The 20,571-nt window shown below is 39.5% G+C and overlaps 1 protein-coding gene and 2 non-coding genes across 4 annotated transcripts; 1 reads left to right on the top strand and 2 right to left on the bottom strand.

Annotated features, from left to right (window-relative positions):
• Window positions 1-71: 71 nt before the first annotated feature.
• zgc:172136 (uncharacterized protein LOC566376 homolog) lies at window positions 72-11,289 on the bottom strand. 2 transcript variants are annotated; one of them, XM_039783738.1, is made up of 14 exons: window positions 11,146-11,289; window positions 8,030-8,224; window positions 7,788-7,878; window positions 6,434-6,513; window positions 6,161-6,237; window positions 5,852-6,047; window positions 5,569-5,724; window positions 4,979-5,044; window positions 4,424-4,492; window positions 4,141-4,315; window positions 2,932-3,216; window positions 1,805-1,936; window positions 1,612-1,682; window positions 72-1,510 (listed from the first exon to the last, which is right to left on the bottom strand). In XM_039783738.1, exons 2-14 carry the CDS (start codon window positions 8,105-8,107, stop codon window positions 1,220-1,222), a joined length of 1,767 nt encoding a protein of 588 aa, XP_039639672.1. In that variant the 5' UTR covers window positions 8,108-8,224; window positions 11,146-11,289; the 3' UTR covers window positions 72-1,219. The 2 variants fall into 2 exon arrangements, with proteins under 2 accessions (XP_039639672.1, XP_039639673.1); XM_039783739.1 differs by lacking the exon at window positions 11,146-11,289 and adding an exon at window positions 10,374-10,970.
• Window positions 11,290-14,436: 3,147 nt separating this feature from the next.
• trnaw-cca lies at window positions 14,437-14,508 on the bottom strand. The gene has a single exon. It is a non-coding gene; the product is annotated as a tRNA-Trp (tRNA).
• A 2,998-nt stretch (window positions 14,509-17,506) lies between these two features.
• trnaw-cca lies at window positions 17,507-17,578 on the top strand. The gene has a single exon. It is a non-coding gene; the product is annotated as a tRNA-Trp (tRNA).
• Window positions 17,579-20,571: the final 2,993 nt, after the last annotated feature.

Genomic DNA, 20,571 nt, shown 5'->3' with positions numbered 1-20,571 from the left:
AGATGACTGAGTCATGTCATTTTAACATTACAGTGGTGAAACAGTACCAAAAAAAAAGCAAAAACACATGGTTTCATTTAGTAGCATTAAGAATTTATTTTCTCCTTCATAAAAAAGCATTGCTTTAGATAAAAATGAATTGTTCAGTATTGTGAATTAACACTGGCAGATGTTCATACATTATTGGCTTTGATAAAAGCTGTGTTTAATGACTTACAATCTTTCCAAGTGAGTTAATATTGGCTGAAGACATAAGTTCTTCTGCATACCAATTATCATTTACAAAACAGTGGAAATAATGTCTGAGAAAAAAAAAAAAAATTGACAGAGGCTCTTTGTTTGGGGATTACGTAACACAAAAATACTGCAGATTCATTATACAATTATTGGTTACAGAAATAGTGCATTACAAAGAATACTTTTCTGTTGTAATTACGACAGCAGGGGGAGAGTATAGAATGGGGAAGCTTTGGATGAATGCATTATCAGCTGTAAAGAGGTTCAATTTTCCACATCAGCAGCTACATTGCTGTGGCAGACTAATAGAAAAAGCACCACAGTGCACACGATACAAAAATAGAGTATATTATATAATAGGATTAAAAAAAAAAAAAAAACATGATAAAGGAATACAGGAGCACAAACATTAGCACTGTGGCTTCTGGAGATTCTCATTAATAAAAACATGGACATTTTAGTGATTACATTAGAAAATATGCTAATTGCAAGGGAAGTAAGTCCCATCTTATGAATGTCCAATACAGAACACGACTGCATGGCCTTAAAACGTCAAAATATCAGTTATTGTCAAACATTTTGTCCCAACATTAACCTATTCAGACATTTCAGAAACATTTCAACAGTGTGAACTTTATAAAAGACAATACAATTGATTAGAAATGTTTTGTTCAGAGGCCTTGATATGTAATAAAATAGTGCAAATAGTATGTACACAATATACAACATTAATAAATATGCTTGGTTTACTGACTGAATGTTGCTGAATTAGATCTCGGTTCTCTAATTCACAGCTTTTCTAAGAGGAATAAGGGGTCCCGCCATTTTAATAATGTCTCTCTGCAATTTGAAACACACAAACATCCCACATTGTCATCATCATACAGTAGAAAACACAGACATTTGTGTGTTGGCAATCTAAGAGTTAAGCTGCGCTGTAAATGAAGGAAGAGAACGGGCGCATTTGTGCACATCAGCGTATTCAAAGAATGAATTCCAGGAACTGTTCATCACCTAACATGTCCAAGGAGAGGCAGTTAGTAGACCTGCGGCCATAGAAGGAAGGTTTGGCTTGGCAGTGCAAAAGGGGGTAATAACTGTGATCGACAGGGATCTTGGTGTTTGTTGAGGCATCTGGGAGGCCAAAGGTATAGCTGTGGGAGGAATCAGTTGGTAGCGTCGTCCCCAGGCGTGCCGGAGGTGGGGACAGACGTACATCATCTAGACTGTGGCTGTGCCGATCTACGCAAACTTGTGCCCTAGATTTCAGCATCTAGAAGAGAGACAGGATGTAAAGGTAAAAGCTAATACAACAGAGAAATCCAAAAGGAGTCAAAGAAAAAGAAGGCAAGGGAAAGAAGATAGACGACCAACCTGTTTTAACATATCCTTGTTACGCAATTTCTCGAGGTCTTCATCACTGTCTGGGGGAAATGTTTTGTTTTCTGTAGAGACCAACACATTTTATTAGTGTTTGAGAATACAGCCAATTTTGTTTTCACTAATGGGATGAGAACAAATAAAATATTGTTTAAATAATAGCTTGTTTTTCACTTATTATTCATACCTGGTGAGCGAGTCTCTGAGGAGAGTTCGGAACAATCCACAGACACTCCTTCAAGTAGATCAGCCAACTGGAACATCTCATCAGGATCATCCACAATATCCTCATTTGGATTTTCAATATTGGTCTTGATCTCTGGAGAAAAAAATAAATAGAAATCTGATTATGAAAAATCTGAAAATCATGTCTCTCATCTGCCATGGCCATATATTTATTTAATATCACAATGAAACAAAAAAGAAAATAACTTTGCACACAGCGTTTACTTGAGCTTGAGGTGCAGGCTACTAAAAGAACACAGAGAGGCATACAAATATGGAATAATGACATCATGTTATCTTTATTGAGCAATGTGTTTTGCATAGTGCCTGAGGAAGCACTGTGTGAAACAGTGTAATTATCCCAACTGTATGGAACTGCTAAAGTGAAAACACCGGCGCAGATTAAAGTGATGTCTCAGGGATGCATTGTGAATATATTCCTTATTGAAGGTTAAAGGTCCCATGGCATGACTTTTTCACTTTAGAAGGGGTTTTTTAACATTAATATGAGTTTCCCCCAGCCTGCCTATGGTCCCCCAGTGGCTAGAAATGGCGATAGGTGTAAACCGAGCCCTGGGTATCCTGCTCTGCCTTTGAGAAAATGAAAGCTCAGATGGGCCGATCTGGAATCTTGCTCCTTATGAGGTCATAAGGAGCAACGTTACCTCCCCTTTGTCTGCTTTGCCCACCCAGAGAATTTGGCCCACCCATGAGAGAGAGACATCATGGCTTTCAAACGAGCAAAGTGGCAGTTGGTCAAGGCCACACCCCCACCCTCCACCATTAATCATCAACATCCCTATTCCACATTCGTATGGCAAAATTACTTACTTTGAGACATACTCATCGATAAGGGTGAAAGCAGGTGATGATAACAACAACATTGTTAACCTCTTCTATTCTCAACGGATCACCAGTAAACCATTATTCACAAAAGGTAAATACAAGATCAGCATGGCATACAGCTGCTTTCCTGTCTACCAACTGACTAAGTCATCCAAAAAGTTAAGCACCAGTTTACTCCAAACAATATGCAGATGGATGAATAAAATGTCCTGTACAAATGTTTCAGTATAAAAACCCTCTCACCTTCCTCTTGCCACCCCTCATCTTCTATTCGAGCCTTACTGCCTATGTCAAACCCAGAGGTACAGGAGCTGCCGTGGCTGGCTACTGAGCTGAAACCTTTCTCTGCTTGCCGTTGACCTTCCTCCTCCATGGAGGCCATCTCTGTGGAGATGCTGTGCTGGCGGGCGTCAGCTTCAATTCCAGAGCTGCTGGTGGAGTGTCGCGACAGACCAGGGCTGCTCTCGCTGCCTGGGGGGTCCATGTCCAGGTCATCACTGATGTACGACTCTCTGTAGCGCTTTTTATCTAAAATTAAGAAAAGCGCATAAAACATCTAAATAAATTGAGGTTGGCTGTTTGTTAAGAAGATGATAGAAAGTATTGAAGATATACCAAGAATAGTAGTAGTCTTCACTAACTGGAAACTGCCAGAAGCTGCTTAAAAATGCTGAAATGAATATGGGTAACCCTTAAGGGTTGCTGATCAATGAAAAACTCTTGACTCCATATTTAGACTTCTATATTTAGACCTTTAAAACTTTTTATTTTTAAAAAAAATACTTATTTTCAATGAAGGATCAACAATTACATTTTTCTTATATGATGCATTTTATTAAGTTTGTCCCACAGAGATCGATTTGTGCTATAAGCGTGATTATTGAACAGAACCTTTTTGATTTCGTTGTGTGGGGGAAAACGTGACTTTTCTTAAGTTATGCATTTAACTTAGCCTGACGAGCCAGACCCACATCAAGATGTTGGGTCTGGGAACTCACCATTGGCTGGGCTCAATCCAAGGGGCGAGATAAATGGTTGTCTGTCAAATTCCCTCTGCACGCAATAGGATAGCACTACAACCAAGCAGAGCAACAAGGAAGGTATCCAGTCGGCAAAACTCTGAACACATCTTCCTTTTTTAAGACTGACTTCAGTGCCGTTCTTTGTTCTTTTCTCAAAGAAAAGCTAGCAGCCAGCAGCCATAAGCCCGCCCACCAACTCTATACACGATGTGATTTGCCCGGCCAGAGTTTGGTTTTTCCAGCTTGCAAGCCAACGGAGAGTTGCTAGACTGACCCTGGCTGCAAATTACATCTGCTGCTGCTAGGGTGCGTCTAGATTTCTAGGCTACATTTAACTTTCAGTGGCTGCAGAAGTGTTCTGCTGAGTACAAGACCCCCAGCCAAACTGGTATTATCACTGATACTAATCTTGTCCTTATATTCTCCCTACCTTTGCTCTCCTCCAGCTGGCGTAGGTGTTTGAGGGCAGGCTGGAGGCTGAGGTAGAGGCGATGGCTGCTGCTCAGGTGCAGGAGGAGGTGGCGAGAGCGAAATGATGATCCAGTGTAGTAAACCAGCTTCCTGGCTGATGGCAAGCCATCTGGCTGGATCTCAAATTTCTTACCCTGAATGGGACAACATATTATACACAGTGTCCAAAGCTAATGCCCATTAAATAATTACAACAATTCCAACTCATCTCAACAGAGAATGGAAATGAGCAGTGTGCTTACCAGGAAAGTGAGACGTCCCACATTTGACCAGGGGAAGTCGTACAACAGCTGTCGCGTGTTGTTCACCTCCTATGAATAAAACACAGACACACACAGACACACGCACTTAAAAGTAATACCTCATATGTTTGTGTGCTTTTGTGTTTCAGCAGCAAGAGATTTCTGGATGTGTAATCTACTAGGATATATTTTAAAATTAGCAATCAATAATCCATTGTATTTTGACAGGAGACTTCTGGACTTGGCAAAGAGCCCAAGGGCTTCTCAACGTATCTCATGGTCTGTTAGCTCTTTAATCAGCCAGGCCTGGAGCCCTAATCCCCCCAGATGGCCCCCGATGGACAGATCAAACAACTGACGGGCATGGCAGACAGCTCCTATCTTCTGATCCACTGCTGTTGGTGGAAATCCCACACATTCTTCACACGTCTAGTCAGAGGTTTTATAGGGTTACAGATACAAAGACTGAATCTTGAGCATACACAGATTCACTCTTATGTACGCATGTGTTGACGCATATACTGTACTATGCATCAATAACACACATGCACATACCTGATAAACCTGCATTCCTCGCAGGGTCAGGCCGAGCAATGCCGTTCCTCTCTCTTCCTTTTTGTCCTGGACAAATGAATGATGAGATGTCAGAGAGGCATGTGAGCAGTTCAGATAAGACAGTTATCCCACAGTTGAACCCCTCTCCTACTTCAATGGGAAACACTGGGCTGCTGCTAACAACAAATTAAAAGTGATAGCACATTACGCAATGGCTGGGCAAGCGTTCAAAATTCACTCAGTAGATGAGTAATCTTGGAATGGGGAGGACAATAAACTGGATTAGATGGAAAGTTACGTAACTGCCCCATAGTCATTTGTCCAGCACAGCTGAAATGAAGCCAAAGTAAATGTATTTGTGTTGGAAAAGACTACTAGTACTTCAGTCAGAGGGAAGGAATACATCTGGAATGGCCGTAGATGATAATGTGCTGAAAACAAATTCCACCGCCCACCAGCATAATTAATCAACATTTCTGATTTTAATGATATAAATGAATCTTGCAAATAAACACACCCTGCAGTATCGTGTGTGCTACAAAAACTCAACTCAAGAAACTCAATTTATAATACTAAAAAACTAAATAGACCTTTTGCAGTTTATAAAACGTGACAGGTACATCCTCCAGTTGACATGACTCCCTGATGAAGAGCAGCATGGCATCACGAGTAGACATCCCCCACAGCTCCTGATGCACCTTGGGCCCATGGCAGTGGAGATAGTTTACTCCACGCTTAGCTACAATCTGCAGAAAGATGAAGGGACAGACATGGATTAAGGCAGATAGCGCAACATAACCTAAAAATATAAAACATTAAAATCTATTAGGGACAATAGTTTTTTAAATGCTGCTGCAACACGATAACTCCTACCCAGGGGGGAAAGTACTCCTTGGGTTCAAAGTAAGGAGTGACCTCCATATCCTGCCTGGGCAGCGGATGGTCACCGAGATCAGCCTGCAAGGCGTAACCTGCCAGCTGGAAGTACACCTCCTCCTGCTGACGACATTCAGAGCGAAGCACCCGCTCCCGCAAGTCAGAGTAGTATAGATGCCGTGCCTTACGTTCACTGGTACCACACCAAAAGAAAAAGATGTCAGAAAGGAGGAAAAAGATGGATGGACAAAAAGAAAGCTTGTCCAGCAGTGAAGAGGATGCATAAAGAACATATATAGGACATACCAAATGAGTCTACCATTTTCTATGTAGTACTGCACTTTGAGACAGAGCACTAAAGGCAAAGGTCTCTTCGGTAATCCCTGTATGCAGAAAGAGACACGTTAGAGAAGGCCTGTACTCATCTTTTTGTCATGCTAAACGAAAAGTTGGTGCATGTAGGCCACTGGACTTTACCTCCCAATTAACCAAAAATCTACAATAGTTTGGAGAGTGGGTCACAGCAAAAATGCTCCTAATTTACTCATTGAAAATGTTCCAATCTTCAGGCTGCCTTACCTTTCCTGAATCTTGCTTCCATTCCTTAGAAAAGTACTTAGTCAGTTTCTCCTCCATGTCTAAAAAGATGTGCTCATTGTCTGGGATGGAGAAAGACAATCAGGAAACAAGGAGACAGTTAGCAAGCAAACAAAACAATAATGTGACCAAGCGTAAAATTTGACCAACAATGGGATTCATTAGGGTGAAAGAAAAAAAAAAACCTTGTTATTCCTTTTGTGAATGAGGCTACCAAGAACAATGCTAATGTTAATGTATCCATTTTCTAATTTCAGAGGTAGCATGGCCGCACAGACCAAACACTGCTGGCAGGAGCTTTGTCAGCCTAACATTCTGTAAATGTGTAAAGGGATAGGTAGATGCACTCAACCTAGCATAGCTTTGATCTTGATAATTAGCTTTTTATTTATCCTGCACTCCCTTGAATATAACCGTTTGCCAACGTTAATGTTACTTTATCAAAAACTAAATTTGAATTCTATTTCTGGAGAGGGGCTAAAAAGCGGTTTGCAACCTGCGCTGAGAATGAGCAGCCTGGTCCTATGAGTCATGACATGGGCATTTTCTATTTGATCCAACTTATCTCTTTTGTTCAACTTTGTGTAGCCAAATCATGCTCGCCGAGCTGTTTCACAACGTGTTCCTTTAACCATCCATCTCTCCTTTCAGCCCGTCCGTACTCTGACTCATTCAAACTCCTACCTCTCATGCTTCATTGACGTCTTTAAAGGAAGGCGGCCTGTGTCATGATGGGTCCCCCTACCCCTTTTCCCTTCCATTCCCACCCTTCTCTTTCCATCATCAATCCGTCCCTCCCCTCAGTGAAGAGGAGGAATGCAAGGGTGCATTCCAGGCTTAATGAAGTTAATATTGCAGGAATCCAGGCCTAAGTGATCGCTGAACCAACACCACAAAAACAAAAGGCTGCTTGTTCAAGTGGTGAGCTACACAAGATTACCAATGCATTTTAACGTATTTGAACAAAGGAAGAGAACAGAAACACAAGGAAACAGAAAGTTCAGAACTTTGCTCGGTGGCTAAAGTGGATTACACCATTCAATTAATGTATGTAGACTGGGAGGGTGCAATGAAATGTTTTGTCTTTAGTAAAACAGCGCTTGGGCAGAAAACATTTTCCACAATACGTGCCAGTAAGAGTGGCACTGCAAAGCCCTGCAGTAAATCGTTATAATCGTCTAAAACCAAACATGATGCTCTTGTTTACAATCTAACTGATTGACCGCTGAAATGTGGTATAGGCACTGTACTGTATGTGCATGAACTGGTCAACAAAACATAAAACTGCTTTGTACTCTAGCGTGAGGCTGAGGGGGTCAATGAGGAGTGAACTTACCCCTCACCACTGTGAGGCCAAAGAAGTGCAGCTCTTTGATTCCAAGAAGCTCTGCCACTCGATTAAAAACATCCTGCCCTGTGGGCTTTGGCTAGAGCAGGTGAAAAGACAAAGAAGTCAGTATTCAGAATTCAATAGTATGTGGTGCAGTTGTAATGATAAACAGAACTGTGACCATCTGTTTAAGACCTCTTGGTGATCTCCAAGAGGACAGCTGGAGACGTACTGTATTAAACACCCACCCCGACAGTAATGTCCAGCTGGTCTTTGTTGGGGAGGAGAACACAAATGGTTCTCTCCTGCTTTATCGAAGTGGACATGATGTCTCGTGTAAGTCAATGATAAGTACTTTCTCTCTGTTAAACTGCCTCTGTCTTCTCCTGCTTCCTCTATCCTTCACTTTTTATCTGTTCCAGGGCAGTACGTCTATACTGCATCTGAAAAGATAGATGACATCAAAGTAAGATAGGCAAAGAAATTAAAAACATGATCCAACAACGTGTGAACAACAATGTGAATGATGACGACAGCAGAATGGAATTTAAACAGATTTAGGTTCTGCTGTGTAATGTGCAACCTTCTTCATTGAGGTTGCATCAGTATACTGTCAATCAGTCACAGCATAAACAATCCCAATCCCAGACATGGCTTTCTCCCATTATCCCACAACCAAGATTAACTCAACATGGCTTGTCCCTTCTGAGGCCAAATGTTTTACCATCACAATAATCTTCCAAAGGGATCATCCAAAAAATGAATCAAATCCATGACTCAAATAAATGACTGGTATTGGTCTACCTTAAAAAAACAACTATCTAACAGGGATATAGTTTGGCAAATTCAATGAGTTATAATGTAATCCTAATAACAGTCATTAACTGGAAACAATATTTTCAGATAATAATAAGACAATCCTTGTGCATACCTTTTCTATTTCTATTCTAAACAACGGCAACACTAAATTATAAAAACTAATTGCGTTATGCAGATTCTGCTTAATGGCCATGGTGGACAGCGGCAGTATACTTGCAACCAAGGCTCATCTGAAGCTTGGCCCACTATGCTGACCTGAAGCCCCTACTGGTACGTGGCTCATCTGATTAACGTCTCAAAATCAATTAATCAGGTTAATTACTGACGCATGCCGACTCTGATCCCCTTAAATCCTGCTCTTGACGATAACCAGTAAAAAAAAAAAAAAAACACAAGAGAAAAAAGTATAAGGGACCAAAAACAAAATAACTGAAGCGGTCTGGATCTTGTGCCAATCTCCTCCAAGTAAAAAGTAGAAAATAACCAGCATGGTAAGACATTCTTGCACAAACAAACTGCTGTTTCTTTGCATCATATTTGTGTCTTTTTACATGCAACTCTTTAGGAGTTTGGCATTCACATAGAGGAAAATTATGTTACATAAGTTTAAAAGCACTAGCAATAGTCCTCACTGTGAGATAAATCGTAAGAAAATAAAACATTATAAAAAGGTGTAATGTACAATACAAGTCGTGGGAACTATAAAAGTATATGTTGTTGGCTCAGAGAGCAAAACATTTGTCATAGCAAATGTGATTTATGGACATGTTCAAACACAGCCAGACTCACATCTGTGTGCCAGTGCAAACAGACATAAAAACCTGAAATTCCTGTAGCTTGAACTTCTGACTTATTTACGAGTCTAACTATACTGTACATTTACACTTACGCTTTAGCAAATGGTACAAAAACTCAACAGACCCAATTATATTTTTACACTGACAATGTATAAATAATTCATCATTCTTTTTAATCATTATCTACTGTGTGAGTCTTGGAGTGCTTCTTCAATATAATGTATGCCCATTATGTTGTACCTCTCTACTCTGGTTAGTCAATATTCTATAATGTGATCTATACTGCTTACAATATTACAATACTTCTGCACTTATACAATAGTCTCATTGACAAAGATGTATTTTTATTCAATAATCATAAACATATAGCCTATACTCAAGCAATACAATCAAATTTGTGATAATGATAATACACTATATTTGATTTTTTATTTATTACTGAGATATTAAAAGAAGAGGTTGCAGACATACAGTATGTGAGGAATTTGGATGGTCTTTTTTCAGCTTGTTTTTTTTGCATCTGCCCTGACTGCTGAAAACTGTTTTACACTGTACATTTTAAAAACAAAAATGCTTTAAGAAATTAGTACAAGTCTTGTTAGATATCTGAACTAAACTTGCAATGTAATGTTTGGCCAATTAGCATTTGGTTTGTTTATGTTGAAGACTTTTTCCACGTTTGACTTAAATGAAATATACATTTACTTTTTAAGAATAAACTGTAGTTTACACAACAGATGCAATGAGTTTAAATGCACCCTGACATTCACATAAATAAATAAAACCTTTATAAAATGGAATTTATTTAGAACAAATAACCTTTTATCAATAACATAGTGCAAACATAAGATTACTTAAAAGAATAAGCAGTGGTAGTGATCAATGCTGCCATATTACATCAAAACAAAAGTCTAACAGCTGGTGTAAAGCATGAAAAGTACTGAGTAACTAATGAATGAGGTGAAGCTATACCAACCTTAATCAGCCTTAAATCCAGAGTACAATTAGTTATAAGCTACATTAGTCTCCACTGCATCCCACCTCCAAAACAAGTTTACTATCAGCCCAAACGGTGCTGGCTGACCTCTTCAGACATCCCCTTGCTGCTGACCAGGGTGAAACCTGGCATCACATGAGAGCAGCCATCTGTAAACCTTAATTCCCCTCCAAGACTGTCATAATCCCTACTTCAGAGTACACTGCTGGCTATTGGAAAAAAACATCCCCTCTGCACTGTGCACGCTCTCTGAGGTGTAAGGGATCCCCACAGCCCGCTAAAACCATAAAGGAATAAAATAAAGAGGGGGTATCAGAATAAACAGGGGAACACCATTTATACTCCTACCACTTAAAGACAAGAGAGTGAGCCAGCTTTCCAGTTTAAACTCCCATGTTAACTGTTTATATATTCACCATATTACCAAACGCCTGATACGGTATTTACATATCGGGCGATGAAGTTAGTTAACGCAACACGTCCTTAGTTCTGCCAAAGTTTCGGTGTAACGTTAGCTTATTTAATTACACGTAATGTATAGTGAGCTACCTTAAATCAGAAACAAAGCAGGAGCTAGCTAAAGTAATAGTGTTTTTTAAACTTCGGTGGTAACGTTAAACATTTCCCTAAGGGAAAGATATGTTTGTTTGGATGGGATGGTAACGTTACAACCCAACGCAACAAGTGCATCAGTAACTCTGGCTAACGTTCTTCATTTAGCTAGCTAGAGCTGAAGAAGTAAGTTACTTACCATCACATTATAGGAGAGGCAAAGGAGTTCAAAATGCAGTCGCAGAACTTCTCAGTATTTGCTCAGACACAATCTTTTTTTAATCCGAATAACGGCATGACAGAAATGAGGAGACACCAGTTTTTCCCCTCCCCATTGCGTGTTGCAACGTCTTCAACCACCGCGAAGCCATACCATTTAGGATAGTTGTAGGGGTAATGTGTTGTGATTGAATTCTGATTGTAACTGTTCTTACTATTTTCACGTTCTATTCAACAATTATTTTAGTTTTAATCGTGTGCATATTAACTAAAAATAAAGATATTTCTTTATCCATATAGGGATATAAACATCGTAATAGTTGAATACAGTACCAGACAGACATGTCCCCCATGTTTTGCGTTGGTATAGCGACCCTGTAATTAGAGGTCCAGAGCACATAGCGCTGAGACCGGTTGGGTCTTTATGGTCGGACTCGGGACCGTTGTTGTTAGTGATGAATACTATGGCAGGTCTGAAAATTAATTAGTTTGCAATTACTGTATCCTGTATTTTGACCAATATGTCTGCTCTGAATCGGAGACCCATCTCTGTTTCCAATACAGTATAATCCGCTTTTAAATTAGATAAATTGCACGGCGGTGGGCTTCTCTGAGCGTCAAACCACACCCATGACCAATTAACATATGCATTTGTTATGGTACATGTGTTTCACCCCATGTTAAGTCATTAGGCCCATCTGTATTTTTTCTTATTATGTTGGAATTAAAAGAAGAAGAAATGTTTCTCCTGGACTTAATGCTGCTTTTATTTTCCTGAGATCATGCACAGGCCTATAGTATGTAGAATATTATTAAGGGCTATTTAATCATTGATAAGTATATATATGTGTGTGTGTGTGTGTGTGTGTGTGTGTGTGTGTGTGTGTGTGTGTGTGTGTGTGTGTGTGTGTGTGTTTGCATCATTGTTGGTAATATTTTAGAATAAAGAACACATTTGTGTGTGTGTGTGTGTGTGTGTGTGTGTGTGTGTGTGTGTGTGTGTGTGTGTGTGTGTGTGTGTGTGTGTAGATGGACTGTATTTATCCCTTGTGTTGACTTTGGGTCAAATTGACCCGTTTTCAATTTTTGTTTTATATCAGAAAATATGGGACGTAGAAATAAGCGCTGAAAATGTGTAGAAGAAAAATTTAACAATTTAAAACATTGGAAAAAGCAAAAAAAAAAAGTGAAAAAAAGTGAAAAAAAGGCATCAAAAACGTCAAAATAAGTGTTTCAAGGTTGACGGGAAGACAACACAAGGGTTATACAGTGCTTTTCTAGTCTTAACAAGTAGCCTACTAAATGCACTTTTACATATTACAGGAACCATTCACACATGGGTGTGTGTGTGTGTACCTTATTTGCATGTGGACCATGTGAGTGTGTGACCTGGTGAAAAAGTGTAGCATTTTGATTGGTTGTGTTTGGAAAAGGACAGCAAGTCACTTCCTGTCAGATTTTTGTGTCTTAGGTAGAGAAGCGTGTGTAGTGTGTTTTATGCAATTGAAAACTGAGTGAAAGGCTGAGAAATAGCTCATGATCTTGGAGATTTGGTGTGTAGTTTTGCTCTTTAAATGAGAGGTTTCAAAAATCGGTTGACATGTAAAGATTTTGTGTGTAAGTAGTTGTAAAAAACTGTAACCTAGGCTATTATGAAGTTTTCATCTTCTGCAAAGTAATTACTTAGGCAAGTTAGGCTGCCCTAATTTTAAAGTCTTTAGACTTTTCAGGATTCATAAGACACTAGGTGTTTCTCAATGTCAAGGAAGGATTCTTCGAAGCCAGAATTTCGAGGATGCTACATCAAACTAATGTAACGTTAACATTATACCATCCACAGCGTTATACTGATAGCTTTCTCGTCTATTCTGACAGGGACTAAGGAACAAACGGAGACGTTCATACCTCTACGTGTATGCAGCAAGCAGCTGTTTACCAGGGGGAGGGAGAACAGATATCGGTGAGAAGCTACACTATTGTTTAATGTTCACAAGTAATAGCTGCGTAATCTGCTTTTTATTCCCCCCCTCATTCACATAGGCTTATTTTGGAGACGATGGGGATCGGAGGGAGGGTCTCCCACGCCCAGGCCAAGGAGGACATAAAATATCAGAGAGAGGCAGATGAGAGGAGGGAAGCAGAGGCCGAGGTCAAAACGTTTTTTTTTTTACTGTTGGAGAGGTTGGCGGAAAAATAAAAAAATAAAGTAAATTAAATGTAACTGGTTTTGTCTTTGCCCCTTTTATAATTATTCAATATAAACTGTCTATGTCCATTTAAAAAAAAAAATCTTATTGTTCTTTAGACTGCAGTAGAAAAAACTTGGTAAGTAACAAATAACTAGCATGTGAAGCCTAGAACAATGTATTGAACAATATCTTCACCCTTATTTACGTTTTGTGGTTAGGTATTGCAAGCTCTACAAAAACATTCATTTCATCTTGGTTACAAAAAAATATTTATTTAAACATTTATATATTGACAACTGTATACATGAAGCAAAACATTAATTCAAACAACATTCTCATATCTACAACTATATACAACAACTTAAGCATTCACAACTATATACAACAACCTAAACATTTACAACTATATACAACAACTTAAGCATTCACAACTATATACAACAACCTAAACATTTACAACTATATACAACAACTTAAACATTTACAACTATATACAACAACCTAAACATTTACAACTATATACAACAACTTAAGCATTCACAACTATATACAACAACCTAAACATTTACAACTATATACAACAACTTAAACATTTACAACTATATACTACAACTCAAACATTTACAACTATACAACAAGACCAACAACAGAACAACAACAAGCGGCCGTCAGCTACAGCTGCCGGTGCTGCTGCTGCTTCAAGACTGCAGACAGAAGAAGAAAGTTTAGGTTAGACCAGTGGTAATCTAATCTGTCCTGTAAGATGATAATTGTATCTAATGTATCTAAAACAGTTGCAGTATATTTAATATTTTATCAAGAAGGTAAATAAAATGTACTTAATGTACTAGTAATGTACTTTATTATGGAACTGACCATAATAAAGTACATTAAGTTAATTGAATTTACCTTCTTGACTGTGTATGGGTGTAAGGATTGTGAATTGAATTGCTAGTCCAGTCATTTCATTGCCCAGTAATTCAGAGCCCATTTTCCAGTTCTTGATGTGATAAAATCTCCAACATGTGATCAAGACACCACCCTATCCTGTCTGACCATTGGAGCTGGAGAAACAGAAACATTGACCCTGACGTGATTTGAACACGCAACCTTCTGATCTGGAGTCAGACGCGCTACCGTTGCGCCACAGAGTCTGAAATCCTGTTTACCAAACTGGTGACAAGTCCAACACCGGGGGGAGACATTCATTAAAAACATTGTAGTAGTCAGTTTAAAGGTGAGTTATAAAGGCTATTTTCAGGTTCATACTTGTGTTTTGTGTTTCTTCTAGGACATGTTTATATACTTTGATATTCAAAAGACACTTTATTTTTCATATACGGCCCATGGGTGCAGCACCTGTACTCTCTGTTGTAGAGCTGTCTCTTCAAAATCCTTCCTAAAAAGCCCAGTCTGCTCTCATTGGTCAGTGTTTCCAGGTCTCTGCATCATTGGCATCTGAAGCTTTCAAACCAAAAACTAAACAACCAGACAAGTTCCAGCAGGAATGTGATCTGAAATTGGGGAGAAATGAACATTATGTGTGTCTACCACCAGTCTAGACGTTGTACTGCCCTCTACTGTTTAATATGCGGCTGCAAGTTCTCTCTGCCTTCCTGCACTAAATCCAGATGGGTCACCAAAGAAGCTTTATAAAGCCCTGAAGGTAAGTTATGGTTAACATGTCTCCAACAAATCCACCAGTTAACCATAATGTTAAAGATTCAGTAGCCTACTATATAAATATGGCAGGGAAGATAAATTAGGTATTTTCTCCATATCTCTTAGGAAGTTGTGCCAGATTGTGCTCTATTTTCTATCATGTGTGACAGCAGTGAGACACACACAGCTTCGGAGTCAGGCAGTTAGATTTCCACCAGCAGTCAGGGAGAGCAGGATGCGCATGGAGAGGAACCAAATGTGTTCAGCAGTTTAGCTCAGAACCGCAGTGAGCATGGTAGCACTCTAAACTGTCTAAAGTGCACAGCACTTTATGATACATTCATTACTCTGAAACCTGATCAAGTGGTAGAACTAGAGAGAAACACCAGAAAGCAAAGTAGAGAACCACTATGGCATGATACGCGCAAGCTGCACATAACAGCAAGCACAGCCAGCAAAGTGCCTCAGCGTGAGACAACTGACCCAGATAAGTTTCTTGCTGAACACCTGTATCCAAGGTTCCAGGGGAGTCAGGCCACAAGGTATGGGAAGGAAAGTGAGGGACTTGCAAAGGAGCATATTATTAAAGAGAGGGGCTGCACAGTGATTGACAAATGGTTGGTGGTGTGTGCAGGAGACCCATGGCTGGCAGCTAGCCCTGATGGTATCATTGATAATAAGCTACTAGAAATAAAATGCCCCATCACCCTCAGTGCATGCACATCCATTAATGATGCATTTTCTACTGGCATTTTACTGGCAGCTAGCTATCACTTAACATGAGTTTGTTAGCTGAAACGAAGTCCTTGAACTCTTGCCTGGCTCCCCTCTTCTTTAGGAAACCGAAACATTTTTATTTTGGAGATTGCGTTTGTTCCTGAGGTCAGGTTGCACCCAACAGCGCAACAACCCGGACCCATCTTCAGTCTGCTCATCAGTCTCACTTTCACTGCGTTTGTAGTCGGTGCCATATTCGCCGGTAAAACCTAGCTAAATAGTAAACAAACGCAGCTGGACCTGAAGTTAACTTTGGGCCAGACGCATCACCATGACAACTTGTTGCTCAACTGCAGTCTTCCCTCTACAAATTCATCCACAACTTTTGGCAGCATGTGTTTAAAGTAGAAGCTATGTAGCCTTTGCATATATGTGATGGCAAAGTCATTGTCATAAGGCACATCAAGCTCCAGGTGTTGTAGTGGGGTCCAAATAACAAGACTGGCTGTTTGTAGCCTGAGACAGTGCATAACTGTACCTGACTATAGTAGCCTTTGGGGCCTTTTGGGTTCATAATGTACTGCCCGTCTTCCACTCTGATGTCTTGGTTTTTAGCAGTGAATGCATCATTAATGGATGTGCATGCACTGAGGGTGATGGGTCATTTTATTTCTAGTAGCTTATTATCAATGATACCATCAGGGCTAGCTGATGCTGAGGCATCAGCTGAGGCACTTTGCTGGCTGTGCTTGCTGTTATGTAGCTACAGCTTGCACATATCATGCCATAGTGGTTCTCTACTTTGCTTATTCTCCATCCTTTTTCTCGTGTTGTGTGTCAGTTTTGCTGTGAAGTACTGTAGCTGTAGTACCGCCCTCTGGTGTTTATCTCTAGTTCTACCACTTGATCAGGTTTCAGAGTAATGAATGTATCATAAAGTGCTGTGCACTTTAGACAGTTTAGAGTGCTACCATGCTCACTGCGGTTCTGAGCTAAACTGCTGAACACATTTGGTTCCTCTCCATGCGCATCCTGCTCTCCCTGACTGCTGGTGGAAATCTAACTGCCTGACTCCGAAGCTGTGTGTGTCTCACTGCTGTCACACATGATAGAAAATAGAGCACAATCTGGCACAACTTCCTAAGAGATATGGAGAAAATACCTAATTTATCTTCCCTGCCATATTTATGTAGTAGGCTACTGAATCTTTAACATTATGGTTAACTGGTGGATTTGTTGGAGACATGTTAACCATAACTTACCTTCAGGGCTTTATAAAGCTTCTTTGGTGACCCATCTGGATTTAGTGCAGGAAGGCAGAGAGAACTTGCAGCCGCATATTAAACAGTAGAGGGCAGTACAACGTCTAGACTGGTGGTAGACACACATAATGTTCATTTCTCCCCAATTTCAGATCACATTCCTGCTGGAACTTGTCTGGTTGTTTAGTTTTTGGTTTGAAAGCTTCAGATGCCAATGATGCAGAGACCTGGAAACACTGACCAATGAGAGCAGACTGGGCTTTTTAGGAAGGATTTTGAAGAGACAGCTCTACAACAGAGAGTACAGGTGCTGCACCCATGGGCCGTATATGAAAAATAAAGTGTCTTTTGAATATCAAAGTATATAAACATGTCCTAGAAGAAACACAAAACACAAGTATGAACCTGAAAATAGCCTTTATAACTCACCTTTAAACTGACTACTACAATGTTTTTAATGAATGTCTCCCCCGGTGTTGGACTTGTCACCAGTTTGGTAAACAGGATTTCGCACTCTGTGGCGCAACGGTAGCGCGTCTGACTCCAGATCAGAAGGTTGCGTGTTCAAATCACGTCAGGGTCAATGTTTTCTGTTTCTCCAGCTCCAATTGGCCGGGTCAGACAGGATAGGGTGGTGTCTTGATCACATGTTGGAGATTTTATCACATCAAGAACTGGAAAAATTGGGGTTCTGAATTACTGGGGGTGAAATGACTGGGCTAGCAATTCAATTCACCATTACCCCACTACACAGTCAAAGAAGGTAAATTAACTTCTAATGTACTTTATTATGGTCAGTTCCATAATAAAGTACATTACAGTACATTAAGTACATTTTACTTACCTTCTTGATACAATATTAAATATACTGCAACTGTTTTAGATACATTAGATACAATTATCATCTTACAGGACATAGGTAATTACCACTGGTCTAACCAAACTTTCTTCTTCTGTCTGCAGTCTTGAAGAGCAAGCAGTACCGGCAGCTGTAACTGGCGGCTTGTTGTTGTTCTGTTGTTGGCTCTTGTTGTATATAAAGTTGTAAATGTTTGAATTGTTGTATATAGTTGTAAATGTTTAAGATTTTATATATTGTAAATTTATGTTTATATATTTGTTGTGTATATATGTGAATGCTTAAGTTGTTGTATATAGTTGTAGATATGAGAATGTTGTTTGAATTAATGTTTTGCTTCATGTATACAGTTGTCAATATATAAATGTTAAAATAAATATATTTTTGTACACACCCATGTGTGAATGGTTCCTGTAATATGTAAAAGTGCATTTAGTAGGCTACTTGTTAAGACTAGAAAATGACTGTATAAATACAGTCCATCTACACACACACACACACACACACACACACAAATGTGTTCTTTATTCTAAAATATTACCAACAATGATGCAAAAACACACACACACACACACACACACACACACACACACACACACACACACACACACACACACATATATATATACAGTGCCTTGCGAAAGTATTCGGCCCCCTTGAACTTTTCGACCTTTTGCCACATTTCAGGCCTCAAACATAAAGATATAAAGTAAGTGTGTAATTTTTTGTGAAGAATCAACAACAAGTGGGACACAATCATGAAGTGGAACAAAATTTATTGGATATTTCAAACCTTTTAAACAAATAAAAAACTGAAATATTGGTGCAAAATTATTCAGCCCCCTTGTTAATACTTTGTAGCGCCCTTTGCTGCGATTACAGCTGAGTGCTGGGGTATGTTCTATCAGTTTTGCACATCGAGAGTTTTTGCCCATTCTCCTTGCAAAACAGCTCGAGCTCAGTGAGGTTGATGGAAGCGTTTATGAACAGCAGTTTTCAGTTTTTCCACAGATTCTCGATTGATTCAGGTTGGCTTTGATTGGCCATTTAACACCTGGATATGTTTATTTGTGAACATTCATTGTAGTTTTGTTTATGTTTGTATTGTTTGTTGGGACAAATCGTCCCAGTCTCAGGTTTTGCAGACTCATCAGTTTTAGTGGTGATTTGTCCATCCATCTTCCCACAATTTTAACCTTTGTCCTGCTGAAGAAAGAAAACCTGATGCACCACCATGTTTGACAGTGGGGATGGTGTGTTCAGGGTGATGAGCTGTGTTGCTTTACGCCAAACTAACGTTTTGCATTGTTGCCAAAAGTTTGTTTTGTTTTTGACCACAGCACCTTCTTCCACATGTTTGGTGTGTTCCCAGGTGGTTTTGGCAAATTTAAAATTTTTGGTATCTTTGAAATGGCTTCTTCTTGCCACTCTTCCATAAAGGCCAGATTTGTGCAGTATACCCGATTGTTGTCCATGACAGTTCCCACCCAGCTGTAGTTCTGCAGTATAGAGTGATCATGGGCCTTGGCTGATCTCTGATCAGTCTTCTCATTGTATGAGTGAAGTTTAGAGGGACGGCGGTCTTCGTAGATTTGTAGTGGTCTGATACTCCTTCCATTTCAATCTTATCGCCACAGTGCTCCTTGGGATGTTTAAAGCTTGGGAAATTTTTGTATCCAACCTTTAAACTTCTCCACAACAGTATCTCGGACCTGCCTGGTGTGTTCTTGTTCTTCATGATGCTCTCTGCTTACGGCCTCTGGCTATCACAGAACAGATGCATTTATAGACTTGATTACACACAGCTGTTCTATTTATCATCATTAGTTTAGTAACATTGTTAGAGACTGACTGGAGAGAGTGTGACTGGTAAGGTATAATTTTGACCACTTTTTAGTTTTTTTTGTTAAAAGTTTGAATAGCCAATGAATTTCGTTACTTCATAATTGGGCCCACTTGTTGTTGATTCTTCACAAAAAATTACAGTTTTATATCTTTATGTTTGAGGCCTGAAATGTGGCAAAAGGTCGAAACGTTCAAGGGGGCCGAATACTTTCGCAAGGCACTGTACATTGAACATTACACGCATTATGAAGGTACTATACCAGCAGGGGGCGATACTTTTCCTCAATGCCAACAATTCCCCGCGGAGCAAAGAGAAGAATAGTATATTACAACGTCCTTCCCTACCAGGTGAAGATACATCGTTGATAGATTAATCTATTTTAAGTAATTAATTGCTTTTGTTTAAACTGTGTTAGCTAGATTGCCATGTTAATTTAATTTCGTGGTAGAAAGCTGAAGGTTATTAACGTTAGAGAAGGATTTAGGAAATAAGTAGCATAAATAAGCTAGCTCGTTTTAGCATTCCAACGTTAGCTAAAAGGCTAGCTTTATATATTTTTAATTCATTAATGGCTTTTGTTTAACTGTCATAGATTGGCTATGATGTTTCCATGTTAATTGCATTGCAGTAGAGAGCTGAAGATTACGTGATTTACATAAATACTAAGTTAGCTCGTTTGATTATTCTAACGTTAGCTGCTGAAAGGCTAGCTTGACAGGTCCGACGCGATCCGAACTAGTCGTGTCGTGTCCGGTTGGGTCTATTTAAGCAATCGATTATCCTTATTTTGCGTACTTTCAATAATGTAAAGTAGCCAAATAATTTAAAGTGTAAAGTGCTGTAAACATAGTTTAACAGACAATCCCGTTAA

Source organism: Perca fluviatilis, chromosome 19 (genome assembly GCF_010015445.1).
Source record: "Perca fluviatilis chromosome 19, GENO_Pfluv_1.0, whole genome shotgun sequence".
Classification (NCBI taxonomy): Eukaryota; Metazoa; Chordata; class Actinopteri; order Perciformes; family Percidae; genus Perca; species Perca fluviatilis.
Note: the sequence above shows the minus strand (reverse complement) of the source record. Positions and strands in the feature narration are given on the sequence as shown.